This window comes from Besnoitia besnoiti, chromosome XI, assembly GCF_002563875.1.
Source record: "Besnoitia besnoiti strain Bb-Ger1 chromosome XI, whole genome shotgun sequence".
NCBI classification, from domain to species: domain Eukaryota; phylum Apicomplexa; class Conoidasida; order Eucoccidiorida; family Sarcocystidae; genus Besnoitia; species Besnoitia besnoiti.
In genome coordinates this window covers 1,687,005-1,704,334 of record NC_042366.1, presented here as the reverse complement: position 1 = coordinate 1,704,334, position 17,330 = coordinate 1,687,005, and the positions used below count along the sequence as shown (strand labels likewise).

Here is a 17,330-nt window from a genome sequence, read left to right as displayed (position 1 = left end):
GCGTGCGCGGGCGCCAACTCACCAAGCGCTGCAGCGTTCGCCTCCAGAAGACAGGCGACCCAACTCTCAATTCAACAGACCCCTCGGCACTGGCTGCGCACATTCGGCACCTGCTTGCCTAACGAGGGAACGCCGCGGCAAAAACAGCGAGATGTATCGTGCGGCATCTAAATAGTAGGCAGCCACTCCAGTGCCGAGGGAGAATCCGGGCTCGGAACCCCCTAAACAACGTGTTAAGCTGTGCATTTTCTCACGCGCCGTGAGCTCCCGCGCCAGCGTAACACAGTTTGTTAAATGAGGACTCCGAAGATTCAAAATGAATTTCCCCTTCTTTCTAGTGTAAAAAGTTGAGACGAAGGTCTCTGTCTGACTGGACCGTTCTCGAGCTTCCGTCTGCTGCCCGTCTCTCGTCACGGCTTCTTTCCCAGGTCGCACACCGGCGATACCGCGCAGTGGCGAGCCATGCGCACGTACCAAGAGTGGGGTTCAACGTCATACTAGAAGGCAAAGAAACCACAAATGAGCCGGCAGAGGCCATGCGCTTCGACAGGATGAGTTGAAACATGCTCAGCCAAGCGCCAGGAATGCTGAAGAAGGCGGAAACTGTCCGCGCAGCAGCAGCGAGCGGAAAACGGCCGGTGGCCGCGCACCATGAGTGTCAAACAGAACAGAGTGCGCAGCCAGGAAAAGAAGACAACTTGGGCACAAACACGGACGAAGACGTTGAATTGACCGCCGTTGCAATCCCGCTAAAGAACGTTACCCGCGTCGTTCGCGAGCGCCTTGCCCATGCTCAGTCTCCCTCCGCCTCGCGAGTTGCTTCGTCGCCTTGTCCCCCCCGTTCGCACTGTTCTTCATCTCCTTGCCCTTCCGCGTCAGCTTCCGGTTCGCCTTCTGCCGCCCCTCCCTCTGGTTCTGTCGCTGCGGCTCAGTGTTCGCTCTCTCCTCGTCTAACCTCCTCGTCTCTGCTCGCGTCCTCTGCCTCCGCGCGTTCATCTCTCGCGCAGAGCCAGGACGAGGAGCCCGTGCATCCGCCAGGATCCTCTCACGCCTCCCAGCAGACTCTTCAGGACGGTGGCGAAGAAGCCCGGAAATCGCTCGATTCCGGCAGGCGGCAGAGGGAAAATGGAGAGGCGCGGAGCGAAGCGAGCAAAGGGGCCGACGAACGCGAGCGCGACGGAGGTGGCGAACTAAACAGGCGCGGCAAAGAGCGCGAGCCGCTCCTCGGGGCGGAGGAAGTGATCTGTATCCACGCGTCCTCTGGCAGCGATGATGGTGCGTCTCCGACTGAAGCTGAGGCTTCTCTGTCCTCGAGCCGCCGCGGACCCGCCGCCTCTTGGCCTTCTGCGAAGGCAGCATCACCACCACTCGCTCGCACAGCTTCTGCTGCCTCGGCCGCCAACCTGGACACTGGGCCTGCGTGGGTTCCTGCGGGCGACTTAACAGACTTCCTTCTTCACAATCTGCAGCTGATCTCTACCAAGTACGAAGAGCAGGGGGAAGCCTGGCGGGCGACGGGCTTCCGCGTCGCTGTCGGCGCCATCCGTCAGAGCAGCGGGAAGGCGGCCCGCGTGGCGGAGCTTGCGAGGCGACAGGCGGCGGTGACAGCGGCCTCAGAGGAGGCGGCAGCCTCCGCCAACGCGTCGGGTCCTCCTACCTCGCTGTCTGGTGCGGCCTCGCCTTCGTCCCTCGCGGCGGCCTCTGCGTCTCCGCTCGCGCGGCTGAGGCGCGAGGGCATCACGCGGGCGAATTACACGTTGCTGAAGGACGAACCAGGAGTCGGCGCGTCTATCTTTCAGACGATAGAGGAGCTCGTGCTCACGGGCACCGCGAGCCGCCTGCAGGTGCTGCTTCATGGCGACCGCGCGAAGGCCCTCGCAGACCTGCAGCGCATCTGGGGCGTCGGCTTCCATACCGCGGAGAAGCTATTCTCTCTCGGCGTCCACTCTGTTGCGGATCTGCGCCGCGCTGTCGAGCTGACCGACGCCGAGGAGGCGCCTACGGCGCCCGATCCTCTCGAAGAGGAGGCCGAAGGCCGCAGCGGCCGCGAAGGCGACGAAGACGGCGAAGCTGGTGACGCGGCGGGTGCCGGACTGAGTACCGACGCAGGCGCTGGAGCGGGGATGAGGAGGTGCACGAACCAGCTTCTTGAGAAGCTGTTCGGCGTGGCGCGCCTGGAGCCGTATCTGTCAAGCGGCACAGCGGCGACAAAAAGGAGAAAGGTTCGGGCGGGCGCGACTCAAGGGAATCCCGCGAGACGGCCAGCGATCGGCGGAGCATGGTTGCCGGGAGAGCGCGAAGGCGAGCGGCTCCCTTTGAATGACGGCCCTCCTCGCGAGGCCCCACGGGGGGCCTCTGGGCGCGGCGGAGAGGACACGATCGCGCGACGGCGGAGACAGGAGGCCGCGCGGCTGCTCAGCCGACCGCAGCGTCTGGGCCTGAAGTACGTCGAGGCGTTTCAGAAGCGAATCCCGCACGAAGAAGTCGCGGCGATTGCAAGCTACATTCGCCGAGAAATAGGCCTCGATCCACCGGCGGACTCGCGTGCTAAACAGGAGCCAGGGGGAGGGGCCGCGAAGGCCGAGGCGCTCGCGGACAATGCGGCGGGGGAAGCGCGCGTCAAGCATGAGCCGGCTAAAACGCGGGCGGATGAAGAAGAGGCCGGCGGAGATATAGGAGACGAGGAGAGACGCGCTGCGCAATGCAAACGCGCCTGGGCGAACTGCTTTGTGGCGATGGATGTCTGCGGCAGCTACCGACGAGGCAAGGCCGAGTGTGGAGACATCGATATCCTTATTATTCGCCGAAATGACCAGCCGCGAGGAGCCCTGAAAGAGTAAGGCCTCCTGCAGGAGGCTGGCTGGCGGGGGCGGGAGGGTGGGGGGGGGGGGGCCTTGTGTGGGTGCACCTCCGTCAGGCGCTCTCGGGTCAGCCAGCCGGGGATCAGCACCTTTCTCCCGTCGGCCTCGATCAGCGCCATGCCGGCATTGCCTTTGTATGACTGGGTTGCTTTGCTTCTTCCCCCTTTCCTGTGACTCGTTATCTTCTCGGGTCCGCGTTCGCGTCTCCTCGCCTGTGTGTTCTGTCGCTCACAAGCCTCTGCTTGCTTCTCGCCTCTCGCCTTTGCGTGCGAAGACTCGCGTCGCTACTCCGTAGGCTGCCCACGGCGTTCTTCTGTGTGTGTTTTGCGCGTCAGCCTCATCGCACGCCTGGCGGCGTGTGGCCTGTTGTGCGACAACCTCCTAGTGAACGAGCTCCTGAGTCCGCCGCTGTCGGCGCGGACCTCGCCCGAGCGTGCGCAGGGGGGCGACGCCCCGAAGACGACCAGGGGCAAAGGAGCTGCGCAGCGCTCCCTGAACCCTGTAGACGCTCCGGGTGCCTCCGACTCGCGGGGCGAAGATGCACCGGACGCCCGCGGCATGATGCTGCGGAAGTCAGTCTCCGAGCTCTACTGCGGAGTGTGCGTGTGGCCGCCGCGGCCGGCGTGCGGTGCCGGACGCAACGCGGGTGAGGGACGAGGGGAGTCAGACGGAAAAGTGTCAAGCTGGCAGCAGCATACCACGTCGCTCGTCGCACAAAAAATAGTCGAGGGTTAGACTTCAACTGTTCAAATCTGTCTTTTACATGTACTATAAATATATAGAGAGAGAGCTATGTAATTCGTGCGGAAGCCGTCTCGGTTTGGTCCGAGAGTATATCTTCGGTTTACTGCTGTTAGTTCTTCGTGAGTCCCCCTTTCTGTCAAGGACGAAGGAGCAGGTCTGTGCGCGAAGGCATCGTAGAGGTCGGATGCAGCCGGCTCGAGTTCACGAAAGCCGCGATCGGGTTGGCCCCGTCGTATGGCCAGTGCAGCTTTCACACGGGTCGGCTGGATTCTCGCCCGAATTCTCGGCTTCTGCGCTGATTCTGTTTGTCCGTCTGCCTTTCTTTGTTCCGTGCGTCTTCAGGCGCCGACGCGTTCGTGGGACCGAGTCTACCGCGGCGCATTGACATAAAAATTTATCCTGAGCGCTGTCACGCGTACGCACTGCTGTACTTCACGGGCTCGGCGCAGTTCAACCGAAGCATGCGCGCCTGGGCGAAGCGCATCAACTACTCGCTGGACGACACCGGCTTATATTCGAGGCTGACAATGCCAGCAGCCGTCCCGTCCGCAGCGAGGGCCGTGCGGCAGCGGCAGGCTCGCGGAGAGCGCGCGCCAGAGCGCGATAAGCAGGAGCCAGAGGCGAGGGGATCTGAGGCTGAGGCAGAGGACGAAGAAGCGTCTTTAGAAGAGCCGGAAGACGCGGACGGCCCCGCGCAGGTCAAGAAGGAAGGAGCCGAAGGCGGGGCGGTAGACGGCGGAAAAGTGGCCTTTCCGGCAGACAAGGAGGAAAAGAAGTCCGCCTTCGACCGCGCCTATTGGCGGCGCATGCTGAAGCCCGCGCAGAGACCGGCGAGCGGGATCGTGTGGAAAGCCCGCCGAGGACTCTACTGCGAAACTGAAGAGGAGATCTTCGACGCCCTGGAGCTGCAGTACATGCCCCCCGAAGACCGGGAGGTCTTTGTAGAGCCGAAAGGCGGGGTGACGAGCCTCGACCTTTCAGAGGAGGACGAGTACAGCGAGTCCCGAGAATGAACAGAGAGAGATTGAGATGCAAGAGACAACGACAGGAGGGTAGACAGGAGTAGGCGCGGGGAGAGGGAGTCGGACTTGGCAAGCAGGGAGCAGCCACGATGTTACGGCGTGGCCCAAATGAAGGAGACAGAAAATCACGCGGACAGAGGATGTGTAGACTCAGAAGAGAGAGTGACAAAGGGTGCGGCTGCTTGGTGGAGGCGCGTCAGAGAGGGGGGGGGAACGGTCGTGTATTCGCTCAGCCCAGCGGGACAAGAATGCATTGCGGGATGAGAAGACGGTCGTCGCGCAGAAAAACGACGATCTTCGGAGCTTCTCTCAACTGAGCAGAGAGATGCAGTTCCATGCTGTTCCGACCTCGCCGTGCCTGTCATGGGCGCACAAATGAAGTATTGGGGGTCTCTGTGTATCAGCTTCATTCAAACATCTCAGGTGTTCATTAGGGGTCCCTCTTGTTCAGGTAATGAATTCACCGCTGACGCCAACCTCGCTTCAGCAAGTTCCTTCGTGATCGTACTCGATTTTAGGGTAGCATGAATTGCTACATGTAACATTCTGAATTCCCATCCCGCAGCTACCTCTCTAACTAGATGCTGAACACTAGCAAATGCGCAAGACGCTTCGGAACTATATGGGAACGCTACAGTGATCCACTTGCGCGTTGGGCTGCGTGATCCTAGGCGGGCTACCGCGTCAGGTTCCCTTGCCCCCACGGGAGCTGTTGCAGAGAGCGTCGCTCTCTTGTTACCGCTGACTGCGAAGGCGTCGACAGGGCGACCTCGGTTACACGTGGGATCGACTAAAGCTTTCGCTCCAACTGGCTCGGCCTGGCCTCCACTTTCGGTCGGCGTGGTGTCTGTTACCGCTTGAACTGCACTAAAGTTTTCTGCGACCCCTGAGGCGCCTCCGCCCTTCCTGTAAATACTTTTCTCTCTCGCTGTCGCCTGGTGTGACACAGGAAGGGGAGGGAGGGGGGGAGGCGTTCTCCCGTGGCACCCCGGGATAATCAAGGCGCGAAATCGCCGCTGTCGTCAATGTGCAGAACGCTCACAAATCCCAGTGGATAATGGTCTCGTCAAGCACCAGCTCTCGACTTCCACGGACGCCAAATTCACACTGGCAACCTTCCACACACAGCCGTTCTGCGTGAATATGTCGATATATTCTTGACGGTGCAGGGCCATGTACTGCGCATACACGCGATTCCCACCAAATTTTACGTTTATTAAATTCCACAAACATGCCTCTAACGCCGCTACTGCGGCCTCCGCACAGGCCCCGCGGGCCCTCTGGCGGCCGCTGCTCCACTTCTGCTGTACTTCGACACCACGCGAGAGATAGACTGATGCATGGGCAAGAGGGGCGCCTCCGTAGGAGGCGCTCCACCTTTGTGTTTTGTGCGACAAGAAACAAGGCGGCGATGCGTGCGTCCCTGGGCGCCGCGCAGCTTCGCGCCCTTTCTCAGTCGCCTCAGCTGCACAGAGGGAGAAGATGAATCGCATTGTTTTGTTCATATGCGGGGCGAAAGCTCACACGACGGAAAGGATGTGACGGACGCTCTGCGAAAACTACGCCCAAATTGCACGCGCTCGGGGTGCGCGGGGCGGGGGAGATCGCCAACGTCGTGGAAGGTAGAGGCCGCCGAGCGGCGCGCCACGCGTTCGGATGCATGCGGCTATACAGGGGAGAAAACGCAACACACTTCCACAGAAGGCGAAAGATGCGGATACACAACTGCAGACAAATGCACGAGGAGAGGATCCTCAGCGACTTCTCATCGGAGTAACGCCTCCCGACAACACGCGCATTCAAATATGTGAGAATGCACAACATGCTACGTAAGCATACATAGATACTTAAATATATATACATTTATATGCACAAATTTACATGGGCACAAGCACATACATGTCTGCGATGAGTACAAACCCTTCAACGGGCCTTCGTTCTCTCTTCATGACTCCTTTATCTCCGCCGCCAAGCTATTCCGCAAAAGACGAATTCGATACACGCATGCGCATCTAAATACAGATATGTAGAGACATACAAATGCTGAAGCGTGCATGCTCATAAGCTAACGGGGAACTCGAGGGAGAGGGGCTGATACATGTGCATGCTACGGACACAAACACCATGAGACAAACATCATCATTTTGGAAAGATGTCTGCACTGTAGACTCTGTCTAGATCATGATGGACATACATCATTGAATCCAACCCCGAGCCACGAAAGGCCAGACGCATCCTCACGAATGCAGGGCTTCTCACTTTGCTTCAGTCTCGACTGACTATATCCACCGACCCTCCCGCGGCACATGGAACACGCGGGTGCTTCTGCGCTGGAAAAAGCACAAGAGAATCTGGCGCACAGCGCGCCTCAAACCAAAGTCACCTCGACGTTTAGACCTCCAGTGCTTCTACTTTCGCCTTCGCGCACTCGACATAAAACCCGAAAGGTGAACCTCGATAGAGGAATGTAGCTGAACGCGGACGTGTGTGCCGCGCATCGCCAGCGCCGCCTCAGTCTTTTGATTCGAGACGCACTGCGAATAAACAATTTATAGCAAGGGACTGGAGCGGTTGCTGCCGCCTACAGCCTGCCGCTCCTGGCGCCTGCGCGCCAGGCTTCGTGTCCGGAACCTGCCTCGAACAACACCGCTCCGCCCTCGTCCTTTGTCCCTCCCAGCCCCCCCCCGCACGGGCGTTTCTCAGCATCCAGTTCTCTCGGGGACCTGGAAGTCTGCGTGGCGGTCGCAGCACTCGACGCGGTGGCGGTAGAGCGTGCAGGCGCCGAGGTCTTGGGTCTTCAGGCGCACTTTCTCGTCGACGCCTTGGGTCATGGGCGACACGCTCAGCTCGCGCTTGTCGTCGCCCTTGGAGCGGCTGCCCGTCGCGTCCGCCAAGTCGAGCACTGCGCTCACTGCCGCCACCTTGTTTGGGGACTCCGTCAGCTCGCCGCGGATGTCGGCCTCCATCAAATCCTTCAGGGGCAAGCCTGTATAGCCTTTTCCTGGAGACCAACACACGCGCGAAGCGAAAAAACGATCCAAACAGGGGAGTGGGAGGGTAGGGGCGGAGGGCGGGGGGGGGGGGGGGGGGGGGTGGCACAGTCAATTCCCCAAAAACGAAGACAAAACACACAAACAGTTGCAGGGTGGCTACTTCTAGCGATGTTCTCCCCCTCTCCTCCCTCAGCTCGCAACTCGCGCTCTCCAGCGCGGGACCTGACGACGTCGCTCTTCCATCCCTTTTTTTCCTGTTTCCCTGATCTATGTCGCTCTGTGTGTTCCTTCTCATTGGGCTCCGAAGTCTCGCATTCGCCCCCCAGCGACGAGGCGAGGTGTGCGCACGTTTCTCTTTTGCTGAGTTGAAAGCAGGCTTCGGATCCTGCGCTGTGGTGGCTTACCCATCAGGTAGGCGAGCTTCGCGACGCATGCCTCGAGCGTGAGGTCTTTGCCGTTGATGACTCCCAGGTTGGAGAGCCAGACGCCGCTCTCGTACGCGAGGAGGTTGGCGGAGCCGCGCCTGCACTGCGTGGTGGCGACGATGTTGATTCCGCTTTCGATGCCGTCCTTGATGGTCTGCAGGAGCTCCTCCGTCCCGGGGGCGGTGCCTGAGCCGTAGAGCTGCAGGACGACGCCGAACGGCCGCTTGGGCTCCTCGAACACGCGCCGTAGGCGGTCGACAGGCAGGAAGGGCGTTAGGGGGACGACCGCGACGTTCAGGCAAAAGCGCGTAAAGATCCGGAAGCCGCGGACTGGCGGCTTGAGCAGCAGCTCGTCGTGCAGGACGACGTCGACGCCCACTGAGCCCAGCGCCGGGAAATTCGGCGACTCGAAGGCGTCAATCCGCGAGCAGTCCACTTTGCTCACGCGCGTGCCGCGAAGCACGTGCGACCCGAAAATTACAACCAACTCCGTCAGCTGCGAGTAGCCCGCCATCATCATCGAAACCGCCAAATTCCGCTTCGCGTCCGTCGAAATATGCACTGAAGAAAAACACAGAAACAAGGCGCGCGTGGCGAGGGTTTAACGCTGGTATGGATATTCCACGATACATATTATATCGCCCATTTCCATTTCGGACTATCTCTTGGTTCAGTCCGGGGCGACGCCGCATCGGCTCGAAGACGGGGTGACACGGCCCTCATGCACACAAAACCGCGAGCATGCCACTGACCGCAAGCGACTCCCACGCACACGCCGAGCCTTGAGCCAACGGCGACTCCCAACAAAAAACTAAAAAACACAGACTTCTACGCGGCTCCGCTTGCAACACACGCACGTCGCGCGCGGACTGGACACGGACTCGAAGGCGCTTGTTGGGCGACTCACTCATAGGCAGCATGGAGCCTGTCATGACGACGGGTTTGCCGAGATTTTCCAACATGAAGGATAGCGCCGCCGCCGTGTAAGCCATGGTGTCCGTGCCGTGGAGAATGACAAACCTGCAGAAAGGCGCAGCAACACACACCACGCGACGCGGTAATGGAAGGTCCTGCGCGACCCTAGGCACTCTGGATCTCGCGACTGATGTACTTTGCGGCTTTGCTCAACTCTTTAACTCTGCCATTGAAGGGCCGCTGCGACCGAATCCTCGATTCCCCTCAAGCGTTACCCTTCTCGAGGCCTGCTGCCGGCGCCTCTTGCCTCCCCCCCCTTCCTCCCCCCCCCCCCCCCCCCCCCCCCCCCCCCCCCCCCCCCCCCCCGCCGCTGGCTGGGGTCCTCACCCGTCGTAGTCGCCGTAGAAGTTTGCGACTTGTTGCGCGAGGAGTTTCCACTGGGGCAAGGCAATTTCGCTGCTGTCTACGAGCGAGTCCCACTCGAGGACGTCGAACCGGGGAAGATTCGGGTCGTTCAGCTCTGGCAGGTCCTGGAGGCGCTGCGCGAGACGCGTCGGGCGCATGGAGGACTGCTCCCCCCCGTAGTCCATGCAGATGGTGCCGCCGGTGATGATGATCAAGACCAGCGGCTTGTCCGGCAGCAGCGTCGTCCGCACCCCCGTCGCAGCGACGTTGGGCGACGCGAAGAGTCGCGCGGCCGTCGGCACCGGCGAGGTGGTTACCGGACAGGCGCCCGCTGCACCGCCCTGCTGCCCCCCCCCCTGCGGGTTGTCAGCCGGCCGCGGCTGCGCCTCCCCTGGCGCGCCGGGCAGGACGCGCCCCGCCTCGTCCGCAGCTTGCGCCGGGGTCTGCGCCGGCTGCGCGTGGCGATGGCTGCCGGCGAGCGCTGCGCCGCTGAGTGCCCTCCCGCCGCGCCCCGAGGCCTCCGCCACTTCCCCCTGGACAGTAAAGAGGGCCGAGGGCGCCAGGCAGCTCGGCTCGACGTCCGCAGGCAGCTCAGGCCTCAGGTCGCAGCAGACCGGCGCGCCGCCCACCCCGTAGGGCGTCACCTGGGGCGCCACCGAGGCGTCTTGCTCGCAGGAGCCGCGGCTGTAGGAGGAAGGCGACGCGTGGTGACTCTTGTTGCAGGCGTTCGCGCTGCCGCCGCCGCGGGTCGGCTTCAGCTCCTGCACGTCTAGGCCGCAGTCCGTGATGGCCGCGCTCAAGTGGAGCGGCGTGACGTCCGCGGAGAGGCAGACGACGGTGTGTTCATTCACCGTCATGCGCTGCGACATCGAGCCGGGCCCCGACGCCGTCCGCGGCAAAGGCCGGTGGTTCCAGTGCGGTGGCTGGTGATTCTGCGCAAGCGAGGCCTCGTACAGCCGCGGAGCCGACACAGAGCCGCGGATGGCGCCAGACGACGCGGAGAGAGCGGAGGCCGCCGCGCCAGCCTCGACGCTGGGCGCCGAGCAAACCGACGACGACCGGCCGTCGAGTTCCTGGGGCTGGCTTCCGCTCACCGGGGAAGAGGACGAACGCGATGCAGAGGAAGCGGCATGGAGATCCATTTTTTGAAAAATCGATGCGGAAAGACCGGGCGACGAGAGGACTGAGCGGCCTCGAGAAATGTGCCGACTGCGAGCTCACTGACACGCGAAGCAAACAAGCTGACCGGAAAGTACACCTGCCGCGCCTAGACTTCACAGGCAAAGTCGGCCCGCTTCAGCGCTGAAAACGCACGCCGCAACTGCCTGCAACTGCCAAGCAGAAACAGCCGGAGCGCTGGCAGCAGACGCAGGAACGCGGAACTGGAGCGATACGTCGGAAGCGGGAAGGCGGTCCGACTGCAGTTAGCGATTCGGCGTCCGGTGTCTGTGGGTTTTCCTTTGGCACACGGGAGGAGCGAGACATGAGCACGGTGTGACGAACTGAAGCGGTTGCATTCGACGACGTAGATGAACACCTGCTGCGCACTCTCGGCGACGTGTGTTTCCCAAGAAAGAATGATAGGCGAGGTATCCGCAGACGGCAGCCACAGAACGTTCACACTGCACTTGGTGCTGACGGAGGATGGCAACTACCAAACAGCAAAACTACAAGAGATGTGTTTGCGCCATAAAAGTGCTCGGGGAAAAGCGGGAGAAAGAACACGCCTGCCCAAACACGCTGGGGGGTGCTCATGGCTCTCGCCCGCGACAGGCCGGGCCTCTCCTCAACTCCTAGAAATGGGGAATCCTGACTATCTATGTCAACAGAGGAAGCTGTGTTTGAACACAAGAAATCATGCGAAAGGAGAAAAGAAACCCAGGCTCACGGATCCCTGCCTCGCTGTCGTTAGCAGGCGTTGGTGGTGGTGGTGCAAATGCTGACTGTGTCACCTCCGCCGCATCGCTCTCAGCGCGGCAACCGGTAAGGCAGCTCAAGAGACAGGAGGACAGCGTCAGGGAGGGACCGGTAAAGAAAACACGCGTCACAGCCAGATCCTCCAGGTGATTCTGTGTTTTGCGCTTCTTTTGCGCTCTCCCACACAAAAGCTCGAGTCTACATCGTGGCTTCTGCTGATTTGTTTCGCAGAGACTTCAGCGAGCCGCTTGCTGAGTGAGGCATTGCGAGCGCCACACGGCACCGTCCCAACAGCACGTAGATACCCCGAGCCAGACCTTCTGGTGCGCAGGCACCCACACAATACCGGAGAGTGAACTCTCGATGTGGGCGATACTTGAACGCCTTTCCTCTGTACGCATGACTCGATACCTGCGTTAGCCGCCGCAGAGCCGCAGGCGCGAGAGAGGGGCGGGGAAGACCCGACTGAATCCATTTCTGCAGCAGTGCGTTGGGCTGCTCGGGCATCGAATAGCGCTCGTCTACATAGAGACCGGTAGTGTCGGAAACGTCGCTGTTGCTGCTGTCATAAGCGTCATGTGTAGAAAAAGCTCGTCCGCGAGCCACGTGGGAGCTTGTAGCTGCACGTTCCTGAGCCTGTGGCGGAGGGCACGGCCGACGCGGGGTAGAGGCGTCTCTGAACACCTATCTTACATTTTCTCTGCCCTAAACTAGATACAACCCTCTACTACATCTTATCCGATGCGTCGGCCCGTAGATTGCCTGTGGCTCTCAGCCCTCCTTGTCCGGCGACCTGCTCGGATTATTAAACCCGACTGGAAGCGTCACTCCATTCCCAAACACTTTCCCGCTGACACAGACTGTATCGTTGTCTCCAGTGTTTCACGACTCACCTCGTTAGGGTACTTTGCTCTTCGTCGGCAACTCTCTAGGTACTCCCTGTCACGTTTCTCTCGCAAGATACGGCCGCGGAACCGGGAAAGTCGCATCACCGATCTGCCAACACGCACATGAAGATGCGGACAAACAAGCCTCTATCTGCGTGTGTTTTTCCGGAGTCCACCACTCTGCGTGTTTTTAAGTCTGAGACCATCTCTCGTGCAACCAGCCCTCCATGAACGTGCTTCTTGTGGCGGCTTATGCTCGGGGATGTAGACGGGTGGAAACTGCGCAGTTCATAGGAGCTTCTTGTGCTGTTCCTCCTTCTGGGTTGCAATCACATCAAACTGCGAAAACACATAACTAGGGAACATCGACATTGAATCGCCTGCTGCCGGTTGCGCTGTAGAAGTAGCCTCGGGGACGCTTGCGCAGCACAGCCAGACATTCCCCGATGCGACGGGACGTTGGCTCATGCTCCGTGTAGCCGACAAACCGCTGTAATGCTGTTTTTTACGCGTATATGTGCAGCGTACTTTAGCTGTTTAGGTAGAGGGAAGGGCGTCTTTCTTTTCAAATATCTATACTACTGCGATTGGCAGTGGTTCGTCCTATACACGGCACCGCTTTTGTAGAGGGTGTCCAGCAGAGAGGGGCCGCGGAGGGAGTGGAGAGAAGAAAAGATTTTTCAGGCACATGGTGGAGAGAAGCTAGGCGCGGGTTTCCAGCGTTCCATCTTCGTCTGCGGGCAGCGGAACGAAGAAGAGAAAGGAGGAAGCGTTGTATTCCCTTTCCGTTGTTTCCGGGGTTTTTTCTGGATTCTGTTCGTACGGTGCTCCGGCGCCATTTCTCTCCCGTAAGAAGACGTCGTAGTCTGCGCCGGCCGCCCCTGCAGGAAGCTCACGTAGAATATCCTGTATCTCCGTGTTCTATTTCCCTCAGCTCTCTAATCCTCAAACCAGACACACTGAGCGCGCAACCGAGCAAAGACGTTCTTTGCGCTCTGTCTTCTTTCTTCGCCTTCGTCAGCCCCTTTTTCCTGCCTCTTCGCCTCCTTCCCCTGACTCTTGCGTCCTCGCCACGCGCACGCGTTTTCCCAGAAGCATCGGTCGTGAGGACGAGAGTGTTGTCTGTCTCCCTCAGCAAGGTGTAAAGATCAGCTAGAATTTCGTCTTTTTCCCCTTTTCAAGACAATCCACGTCAGCGAGCGGCACGGCCGTGCAGCGCCGCTTCTGCCTCGCGTCCCCTGCGGCCGTACACTTCAGGAACCCGGGTGTCCATACAAGTGCTGGGCATGTGCGTTCAGTGACTCCTGCTTATTGCCTAGAGAAAGTTCTCTACAGTCCACTTCCACACTCTCTCTGGAACTCACATTGCTCTCCTGTGTCCGCGCTTCTCCGTTCGAAGTCCCGCAGCCTCAAGATGGCGCAGTTTCACAGAGAAATCGGCAAACTCTTTGCCAACTACTCAAACAAAATCACCTCCGCCAGCCCTGTGCAGTATGTGCCCTCGCCGCCGGTGAAGGGGAAAGTGCGCAGGGCGCTCTCCTCTGCGCTCATGCCGGTCTGGTTCAAGTACTTCCGAGGGCCTCTCGATCGCTGGAATCTGGCGGTCATGGCGAAGTACCTCCGCGACCACGGTACGTCTCTGCGTACCACGCAGTGCGCAGACGCTTTGCAGACGGTTTCGCGCTCACTCAGGACGTTTCTCTCGATGTTCGTGTAGCAGAGCCCAACTCGTCGCTCCACCCGTCGCGCAGTGCATGCAGCATTCACGCAGGAATATATTATTTGTTGAGCTCTGCGTTCGTACCTGATGGACATGTCTTGTACATGTGTGTATGGGTTCGCGTATCGCCCGACCCTGCATGCTGGGCGGAGGACGCCTGGAGAATGCATTCGGAAAGACCGGGCAGTTGTTTGCGGGGGTGGCTGCAAGCGGAAATTCCGAAGTGCAGTGAGCCGTCGACTGTGGTTAGAGTTAGCCGCGGAGAGAACTTGGCGAACTGCGGAGTTGTCGTCGCGGCAGCTTTCGATTTTACACTGTTTTCCACACGTCTAGGGTTTTCGCGGAAGCCTCTCGAGAGAGCTGTATGGCGCCTGGTGAAGTAGGCGGCAGCCAGTGGTAGAGCAAGCACGATTTGCAAGCGGAGCGTAGAGGAAGGGAACTAGTTTCGTCGTTTATCGTGCCATTCACGGAAGAAAGACGGACGACAGGGTGCATGCACGTATACATGAGTATCCGTGCGTTATTATGTTTATCATCTGCATGTGGACCTCGGCGTGACTCTCGATCTTTTTTTCGTGTCTACAGGTTTGATGTACGACGACCTGTACAGCGACAAGGAGCCTGTCTTCGCCAGAGCTTTGGAGCTCCTTCCTCCCGATATTCAGGCTGCGCGTTTCCGCCGCCTCATGCGTGGTGTCTACCTGAACCACCTGCGCATGTATCTCCCCGTCAACGGTATGTCTTTCTTCCGTGAATTCCTTGCTTCGCTTTCCTGTTGTGAAGGGATCCATTAGAAAGATATACTCCCGTTGACAAGCTGAGTTAGCATTATCTGTATTCTGCCTTCATGCCTGTGCAGCGTCATGTTCTGTTCTGTCTTTGGTTTATGTGTACGTTTCTGTGTGGTAGAACTGTGGCGCCCGGTCAGTTTGCGTGGGAGCTCGGTTTCCTTCTTTGCTTCGCCAGTACTTTTTCGCGGTCGAATCTCGGGGCGAGGAAGCGTTGTGCACGTATAGAGTACGCCATGTGTTTGTATCTTCCAGAGCAAAACTACGACCCCTTCATCCCCTACATGGCCCCATACATTGAGGAAGCGAAGTTCCAACTCCAGGAAGAAGAAGAGTTGCTCGGCTACCACATGTGGGAAGGTGTTTGGTACTCGGGTAGGTTGTTGTCGGTCTGAAATGAAGAGATGGGAAGCCAGCGTCATGCTTCCGGAGCTCTGTTGTCATTTCCCGACTTCCGTCGTCATATCTGGCTCATCAATGTCGCCTGACTGATCTGCTGTGTCGCGGCTGCCTCCTTTTTGCCCGTCGCGTGGTTTTGTACTTACTGAAGTTCTTTCTTGTTTCATTCAACCTCAGCCGCGCGCTCACTCTCGGTTGCCCGTGTGGTGATCGCGGTTGGTCTGTGTTGCGAGGCTTTTCGTGCTGCGTCACTCCCTTTGCACGTGGGCGGCGGTTTTTTCCGGTCGCTTGTCTGTTTCCTCATCGGCTGTTGCATGTCGTGTGTTGTATGTACACCAGGTGGCGTGACTGGTTTCGGAGACCACGAGCCCGGCGAGCACTTCCTGCTGGCGCTTCCTAACTTGTACGGCGCGGGCGGCAGCACCATGCAGCTTGGCGGAAAACATTTCTCCACGCGTGCGGCTGCTGCAGCGCGCGCAAAGCTCGCAGAGCGCGCAGAGAAGGTTCTCCAAGAAACGAAGGAGAAGCAAGGCCTCTTGTTCGCTGAGAAATAAAGGCAGGCAGAGAGCAGGGTTCAGTGGGCGTGACAGCGGAGATTTCTCTGCAGCGTTAAAGTCTTGACACTCTTTCGAAAACCAGGATACCCGAGAGGCAGAATGAGGAGCTCATTGCCTTCGAACGCGTTAAGGTTTCGAGATCTGGCGATGCAAAGCCTATGCTTTCGAGCGCCTGCAGAATACGAGACCGGCGTTGGGGTCTGTCATTGTCTCTGGGTTCGTTCGCCTTCCTTTCTATGTCTTTCTGCACCACCGGAACTCTCTGTTCACGCGTGCATATCTTGCGAGGAAAGAAATGCGCGGGCGTTTCGCACCCGGTGGCAAGTCGGGTTCCATGCTTCGTGTGGAGGCTGGCTGCGTCTCTAGGCGAATGTGCGGGACGGAGCTCGTTGTGCTCGGGTTGTGCTTGTGTTCACGCACGTGTTGGTGTGCCGATTTCCTATTCAGCTCAGTGAGACGGGGGTGTGTACAACGAAATCGAGCATGCAAGTTTCTATGCATGCACACTTTTTCATCCGCCCCGTCATCGTTTTGGGTCTCTCGCTGGGAGGCGGCAGTGTGTGGCTTGGTGTGTGTCAGGGTTGATTCGTTTGGTCAACTGCCTCGACAAACAGTACCTGTCTTCGAACAAAAAATTTGAAAAGACACACAAGTGATTACCGAGTTAGCCTGAATATAGCGAATTGCAGACAAACGACTTGTCAGCGCTGCTGCGTGTCGGCAGTTGCTATACCAAGGAACTGGGAAATGGCGGCAGTTGCCGACTCTATCCGCCGCCTGTCGCTCTCGTGGAACGGTAGAGGGTGCAAAGCGTCACGATTTACAGAATGTTGCATCATAGAAACCTCAGCTGCGCACTGTCGCGATCCAGCAGCCGGTACCTCAATACGTTCAGCAATATGAACACTCCGGGTACGGGAGAATGCGCAACGAAGTACTGCTGGTGGCTTTCTGAGTGCAGGCCCCATCCGTCTGCAACCGCGGTGCAGCAGCTGATGTCTGAAGCGAGCGTAGTCTCCGCTACACACGCCCAAAATCGAGAAATTGCTGCACCACGACGAGTCAGAGCAGCATTCCGAAAGTGTAACACAGCATCTGATGTAGTAGCGAATCGGCAGCACCTCAGTGAGTCAAAACATTTGAGCATTTCACGTGGAGGGCTATAAGGCGGAGGCGACATCTGCAACAATGACAGTGCGCATCGGGCGTTCTCCAAAGCCGTGGCACGACGAGTCGTCATCTCATAATGCTCTGGCGGGCTTCTACACTGTTTCAGAAGACCGGATGGATCTTTGGACTGGAAAGGACTTTTTCCTGCCGGCATACGCACACACTGTCGAGGCTCGAGACTCAATCTCGCTAACGGAAAGACTTCTCGCGCGTCGATCTCTGAAGATCCGCCTCAAACACGCGGGGGCGGGTATTACAACCTAATCCGCCAATGGTATTGGCTTTCTTTGATGATGTGTTATTAGCTATTTTTTCGCAGCACATTCGTGACTTCTCGCGATTGTCACATAGGCATTCCAACGATAGTGACTCGAACCGAGGCGTGAAGCCCTCCGGCAGCGGCTCGTTAGCAAGCGTTGCGTACCTCGTCAAGTGCAACCCCTCTGCAGCAAAGAAGAGCCCCACTCTCTGCCCGTGCATTTGGAGAGGCAAACACTCTCCAACAGCTTTCGATATGAATGCCAAAG

At 59.0% G+C, this 17,330-nt stretch overlaps 3 protein-coding genes across 3 annotated transcripts; 2 read left to right on the top strand and 1 right to left on the bottom strand.

Moving 5' to 3' along the window:
- Nucleotides 1-563: 563 nt before the first annotated feature.
- Nucleotides 564-4,618, top strand: BESB_021190 (uncharacterized protein; the record flags this gene model as incomplete). Its single annotated transcript, XM_029360828.1, has 3 exons — nt 564-2,836; nt 3,197-3,507; nt 3,948-4,618. 3 exons carry the CDS (start codon nt 564-566, stop codon nt 4,616-4,618), a joined length of 3,255 nt encoding a protein of 1,084 aa, XP_029216187.1.
- A 2,708-nt stretch (nt 4,619-7,326) lies between these two features.
- On the bottom strand, nt 7,327-10,507 carry BESB_021180 (putative L-asparaginase; the record flags this gene model as incomplete). The annotated part of the gene is made up of 4 exons (XM_029360827.1): nt 7,327-7,628; nt 8,025-8,606; nt 8,953-9,065; nt 9,348-10,507. The coding sequence occupies 4 exons, from the start codon at nt 10,505-10,507 to the stop codon at nt 7,327-7,329; spliced, it is 2,157 nt and encodes a 718-aa protein (XP_029216186.1).
- A 3,076-nt stretch (nt 10,508-13,583) lies between these two features.
- Nucleotides 13,584-15,630, top strand: BESB_021170 (ubiquinol-cytochrome c reductase; the record flags this gene model as incomplete). Its single annotated transcript, XM_029360826.1, has 4 exons — nt 13,584-13,800; nt 14,475-14,624; nt 14,933-15,052; nt 15,416-15,630. The coding sequence occupies 4 exons, from the start codon at nt 13,584-13,586 to the stop codon at nt 15,628-15,630; spliced, it is 702 nt and encodes a 233-aa protein (XP_029216185.1).
- Nucleotides 15,631-17,330: the final 1,700 nt, after the last annotated feature.